This window comes from Entelurus aequoreus, linkage group LG25, assembly GCF_033978785.1.
Source record: "Entelurus aequoreus isolate RoL-2023_Sb linkage group LG25, RoL_Eaeq_v1.1, whole genome shotgun sequence".
Classification (NCBI taxonomy): Eukaryota; Metazoa; Chordata; class Actinopteri; order Syngnathiformes; family Syngnathidae; genus Entelurus; species Entelurus aequoreus.
The window spans coordinates 23754395-23761399 of record NC_084755.1 but is presented as its reverse complement, the minus strand read 5'-3'; the positions used below and the strand labels follow the sequence as shown (position 1 = coordinate 23761399).

The 7005-nt window shown below is 36.5% G+C and overlaps 1 protein-coding gene across 4 annotated transcripts in view; it reads right to left on the bottom strand.

Moving 5' to 3' along the window:
- cacna1ia (calcium voltage-gated channel subunit alpha1 Ia) overlaps positions 1 to 7005 on the bottom strand; it is a 566877-nt gene that overhangs the window by 72925 nt on the left and 486947 nt on the right. For all 4 annotated transcript variants that reach the window (XM_062036515.1, XM_062036516.1, XM_062036514.1 and 1 more), the window contains one exon: positions 6230 to 6339. In XM_062036515.1, coding sequence (XP_061892499.1) covers positions 6230 to 6339 — 110 coding nt within the window. The remainder of the gene's footprint in view (positions 1 to 6229; positions 6340 to 7005) is intronic.

Here is a 7005-nt window from a genome sequence, read left to right as displayed (position 1 = left end):
TAATGGTACCGTTTTAGTAATTCTGTGTAAAAGACTATGCAAATGCTTTTACCGTAAAATCTAGAAATATATTTTTATAGTGTAACGATGGGAGTGGTGCCAGTTCCTAGCATGCTTTTCACCACATTTTTGTAAATAGTCACTCAAAGTTTAGTGTTTAAGGAGTTGTTGTTCATTATTCTCCCCTAGTAGTAGTAGTAGTAGCCATGGGTGTGTTAGCTAAAAAAAATTAAAAAAAAAAATTACATTATTCTCCCCTAGTAGTAGTAGTAGTAGTAGCCATGGGTGTGTTAGCTACCTGTTGCCTGTGAAGTTGCTGTGTGATAGACTACGTTTACGCTGCAGGCCAAAGTGGCCCCAAATCTAATTTTTTATCGATATCTTTTTTTTTTTTCCAGCTGACTGTTTACACTGCAAGTAAAATGTGATTTTTATCAGACTACAGTGTAAACGCGCACAGGCCCCAATGTGGCCCCAATGTGGCATCGACATGCATGTGCAGTTCGATAAAGTGAAAACAAAATAAGTTGACTGTATTCCGTAAATGAAAAAGGAAGTCACTACTACTACTACAATATAAAATATCTCGCCACACCTTAACAATTAGCGTTTTTTAACGTTAAAATAAATTATAGTAATATAACGTAGAATGGATCTATATCAGGGGTATCATATTCATTTTAGATCGGGGGCCACATGGAGAAAAATCTACTGGTAAAATAAAATAAAATAAAGAAAACTTCAGATTGTTTTCTTTGTTTAAAAATAGAACAAGCACATTCTGAAAATGTACAAATCATAATGTTTTTTTTTTTTTAATACTTACATGTTGCGGTTAATAGTATTCTATCTTTATTTTTCGTTATTTATACTTTCTGAATAAATTATGTGATAATGTTCATCAGTCAACTCATTGGTGTTCATTTTCAATCTTTCAAGATAAAAAAAATAATGTCAAAATCAAATTACAAGATGTTATTTATGTAGTTTGCTCATTTTCATCGACTGGTACACTAACATCATGTGGTTTATTTTTATTTTTTTACATATGTAGCATCATCTACAAAGATACAAATAATTGCTATTGAGACATCTAGTGGACACATTTAGAACAGCAGTTTCTTCCATTCAAAAATTTCTGCAAATTTTTATACCGGACAAAATCATCCAGCGGGCCGGATAAAACCTGTTTGCGGGCCTGATCCGGCCCTCGGGCCGTCCGTTTGACACCCCTGATCTATATAGTGTAATATTTTTGGGAGGATTCTAACCTTTTTATGGCTGTGAAGGAGAAGCAACACAGACTTCAGCGTGGATTTATGTTAGCTTTATTTTTCAACTCACTTACGTAAACAACTCACGTAATGTATGTAACATTTAAGCACATACGCCAAAGCGTCAATTACAGTCCTTCAACAATCGCTGTTTCTTCAGAATCAAAATATATATTCATATTTTACATACAGCCTATTATTTGCGCACTATTGGCCAGTGATGCACCAAAAATTGGGCCGTCGAAAGATAATTTTGTTCACCGAAACCGGATGTTGTGATGAAGTATCCACTTTCTCCGTGCACACCAATGACGTAGCTCGCCCAAAGCTGACAAAAAAGTCACATACGGGTCGCATTCAGGTCGCATTGCCGTTTGGACTAAAGTCACATTTAAAAAGATCCGATTCTAATCGAATTTTGACTAACTAAATCTAATGCGAAAAGATCAGATTTTAAGCACTTTGGAGCGTTAAGACTGGCAAAAAAAAGGCGGACCTGTGTCACTTCAAGGCAAAAAAAATAAATCAGATTTGATGTGTAGTGTAAACGGGGCCATAGTAATATTTGTGAAGTGAAGTGAATTATATTTGTATAGTGCTTTTTTCTAGCTAAAAGCTTTTTAGCTACATTTACACCAGTGTGAGTGGCACTGGGAGCAGGTGGATAAAATGTCAGCTATGACTAGGATGGCGAAAAGCGGGAATCAAACCAGGAACCCTCAAGTTGCTGGCACGGCCGCTCTACCAACCGAGCCACACACAATTAGCAAAATAAGCCAGCATGAAATGTTAGCAAGCTAACATTCTCACAAAAAAATGCCAAGCATGGATAAATAAGTGTGGAGAAAGTGTTTTGCATTTTTCCCATCATGCATTGCAGGGGATTTAAATGGGTGTAATATTGAATTATGGGTTGTGCTTGGACATTTCTTAAAACATCCACAAAGTCCAGTGAGCAGGTTGTGTTATGTGTGACCGAGTGTGTTGACTGTTGAGTTAGTTTATTTGCGCCATGATTGGGAAAGGTTGTTTGGATTGGGTCATATAGAAAAAAAATATGACCCAAAGTGCAATTTATGGTCATTAACTTAAGTTACTGATTTTGTCCACAAGAATGCAACAAGCTTGCAGCAATTATACTGTCAGATATTTTAAATTAAATTGGAGATAATCTAAGGTTCCTCATTAAACTCCTGACATCTCACGGGCCAAACTGAACATTTGAACACCTCTGTTCTATAATTTTTTTTTTGTGTTATATAAAATAGGACTTGCCTACTCGGCACATGAAGCAGTCTCTTCTACTGTTTTATCTCTTTAGGTCTGAGGACGTCAGCAGTTTTTCTCCATAATTACAACATGCCTTTACTGACATTAAAGAAGAGAAACATGAAAATGAGTGGTTGAGAAAAACAACTTCAAATCAGTACACACACACACACACACACTCACACAATTTGCACACTTACAGATCCTGCTGTTGTGTTCGTGTGTCCCTGGCTGCTATTAATGTGGTCTGACAGTCTCCCGCCGCGGCCGATATGTGACATGATGCACAGTGACCGCTCTTGTCTGTCAACGACACTTTCTAAATTCACGTGTGCTACTTTCGGTTTTGCCCTCATTTCTTCAATTATTAGTGGTTTTTCTTTTTCTGATCGATCCCAGTCATACATTAGACAGTGATTATCCTCTTTCAGCTACATTATCTAAATCAGTGTTTTTCACTGTGTACCGTGTGATATTGTCTGGTGTGCCGAGGAGAATGAGGTAATTTCACCTAATTGGGTGAAAAATATTTTTTGCAAACCTTTAATTACTGTCTGTGCTGTCAAGAGCTCGACAGAGTAACTGTGTAATACTCTTCCACATCAGTAGGTGGCAGCAGGTAATTAATTGCTTTGTACATGTCGGGAACGTGGTTTGTCATGATCACAATATGCAGATGGCAGCGGGAGGCAGCGTGCAGGTAAAAAGGTATCTATAGCTTAAACCAAAAATAAACAAAAGGCATTGAAGCTTAGGGATGGCTAAGCAAAACCAAACTAAAACTGAGCTGGCTGAAAAGTAAACAAAAACAGAATGCTGGACGACAGCAAAGACTTACAGCGTGTGGAGCAGACGGCGTCCACAAAGTACATCCGCACATGACAATCAACACCAAAATAGGAGCGCGAGACAAGAACTGAAACACTACACACAGAAAAACACCAAAAAACTCAAAATAAATCACAGCGTGATGTGACAGGTCGTGACAATACACCTACTTTGAGACAAGAGCTATAGTGATGCATGCTTGGTTGTGGTTTGAATTCATATCCAACAATTGCGAGAACAACTTTTTACTGTCAATATCGGCTGCTGAGTTTCATTGTTTGTTTTCTGCCGGTGGTGTGCCTCGGGATTTTTTTCAATGAAAAAAATGTGAAAAGGTTGAAAAAGACTGATCTAAATCATATCAAATAGTCTGTCAGAAATAATTTTGCATACAACGCTACATTGTTTTAAAAATAAAGAACAAATGTCCTCTGCAGTGGAGACTTGTGTTTTGCATACACAGCATATTGTTGTCACGAAATGTGTTAAATAAGTAGACTGAAAAAAAAATGTCCAGTGCAGAGGACACTGGCTGGCAGGAGGATATATATAATAAATAGCGTAGGTTACATCACTACATTTTAGAACCAAGCTATGTAAAGAACAACATGATGGGTTTGCTTAAAAATACATCTTGGTTGTAAATGTTCCGTATCATTAATTGTGTTAATTTTCATGTATTATAATTAAAGCAGCACATATTTATATGCGTTAGATGCAGGGGTGTCAAACTCACTTTAGCTCGGAGGAAAATCTGTGCACTATTACAATCATGGCATTAAAACTAAAAAATAAAGACAATTTCAGATTGTTTTCTTTCTCATACTTGGACCAAAAATAGAACAAACACAGTCTGAAAATATTACAATAAAAATATAGTTTAGATCCATGAAGGAAAGAAGAAAGTGAATGAATGTTTATAACTGAATACATTTACATATGCATAAAAAAGTGTGTTTTCTTCTGTATTATTATTTTTTTTTTAATGAATAAGTAACGTTTATGACAACCTTTTTCCAAAACACAATATATAATGTGAGATATAACAGGATAATGCATACATTTATCATTTGTTTTCAAAACGGTTACAAAAAAGTGGGACCCCAAAGACTTACTGTGGTACCCCATTTTTATGACTTGATGGGGTCCCTGGGACCCCATTTTGAAAATTCCTAGCGCCAACACTGATGGAGCGTTGGTGCGTGCAAAACAGCAGCAGGCGGCTGTGGCCTGCGGGCCGGTTTTAATACTAATCAAATATCATCCCTACACATTTTGACATGGATTATTCATGACTTTGACACATAGGCGTTAGATGGATCATCGCAAGTGATTAACGTCAAAGCTGGTCATTTTTTTCCCTCAAATAGTAAATGATTAACATTTAGTCAATATTTTTAAAAAGAAACTTGAGTATTTAGATTCTAACCAATTGTGTGAACTTTTTTTCACCAAGTACCACCTCAGACAAAACTTGGCTCTCCAAGTACCACCATAATGAGCAACAGTAAAAATAGAGTAGCGTAGTAGGCCTAAGTATTCTTTAAAGACAAGGCGGAGGTTTTATTTAACAAGTATAATGAATAGGTTTGGACACTGTAACAGTACACACAGTTTGAACAGTGACACTGTGTTTGAATATTTAATAAAGTGATTCTTTGGCGTACCACGAGATGGAGCAACCCGCGGCTCTAGAGCCGCATGCAGCTTTTTAACGCCGCCCTAGTGGCTCCCTGGACCTCTTTCAGAGATGTGTGAAAATGGAAAAAGATGAATAAAAAAACATATTTTTTGTTTTAAAATATTTTCTGTAGGAGGACAAACATGACACAAACCTTCCTAATTGTTAGAAATCCCACCGTTTATGTTATAAATGCTTCACTGATGAGTGATTGGCAAGCACCGTTTTGTCCTACTAATTTCAGCGATCTTTACTACATCATAGTTGGTTTACATGTACAACTTTCTCCGACGCTGCCACAGAAAGACCTGTTTTATGCCACTCCTTCTTTGTCTCATTTTGTCCACCAAACGTTTAATGCTGTGAGTGAATGCACAAAGGTGAGTTTTGTTGATGTTATTGACTTCTTGGAGTGCTAATCAGCATATTTGGTCAATCCATCACTGCAAGCTAATCGATGCTAACATGCTCTTTAGGCTAGCTGTATGTAAATATTGCATCGTTATGCCTCGTTATGTCCTCTGTGTATTTAATTTATACTTGCATGTCTCATGACACATAATCTGTATGTAATATTGGCTGCATTTCTCACAGTTGTTTGTGTGCCATGTTGTCCCAGACCACAGCAAACGTTACCCAGCTTGCAAAGATTGTAATAAATCTATTAGAAGAAGACAGCCTGCCGTTTTATTAAACTTGGACACACACATCTATACCCTTGGCCATTATAAGCCAGTAATTTCCAGAAGTTATCTCATCCTGTGAGAAGCTTCCATTTTACTAATGATTTCCAATGTTGCAAAAATGTGTAGAATACAAATTAAAATACAACATTTCTGTCAACGAAGATTTGCGTCAGCCTTTGATAGTAGGCTAATATAGACACTTACATCATGTGTTGTCTTCATTATAACACTTATATAAGGGTTTTAATTTTTTGCGGCTCCAGACAGATTTTTTGTTTGTATTTTTGGGCCAATATGGCTCTTTCAACATTTTGGGTTGCCGACCCCTGCACTAGGGGTACATGCACCACAGTTTGAGAATCCCTGGTGTAGATTGAATCAGAGGAAAAAAGAGTCTTTTCCTAACGAGTAAACTCACCATAATGTGGTTGATTATGTCAAAATGATGAAGCACTCGTACACAACTCAGCACATGACAAGACACACTGCACCTTTCTTTGAAGAAGCGTCGGAAGCCGAAGGCGATCAGCTTGAGTATGGATTCCAGCACAAAAGTGGAGGTGAAGAAGTAATTGCAGTACTTCAGGGCGAGATCTAGAGACTGGGAGAAGGTAGAGTCAAGAGGCATGAATGTGTTGTCAGCGAGTGTGCAGCTGGGTGGCGTATCGGCGGCACCGAGTAGGGGGGGGGGGGGGGAGACAAAAAATTACTGGAATTTTCCTCATTGTTTGGAGAGCAAAAACCAAGTAAGCCAGAAGCAAGAACACAGCATCTTCTATTCATTACAATGCAAACATTCACACATTTGGCCTAGAAATACAAGAAACCACACGGTGCCATAGCGTAGCCCAGATATATATATATACAGTATATACATATACATATATATGTATGTGTATATATACATATATATGCATGTATATATACATATATATATATATATATACGTTTGTATATACATATATATATACATGTATATACACATACATATAAATATATATATATACATGTATATACACATACATATATATATACACATATAAACATATATATACACACATACTGTATATATATATATATATATATATATATATATATATATATATATATATATATATATATATATATATATATATATATATATATATATATATATATATTAGGGGTGTAACGGTACGTGTATTTGTATTGAACCGTTTCGGTTTCGGTACGGGGTGTACCGAACGAGTTTCTAAGCTAAAGTCTTAACAAGCAGCTTTGCTTCTTC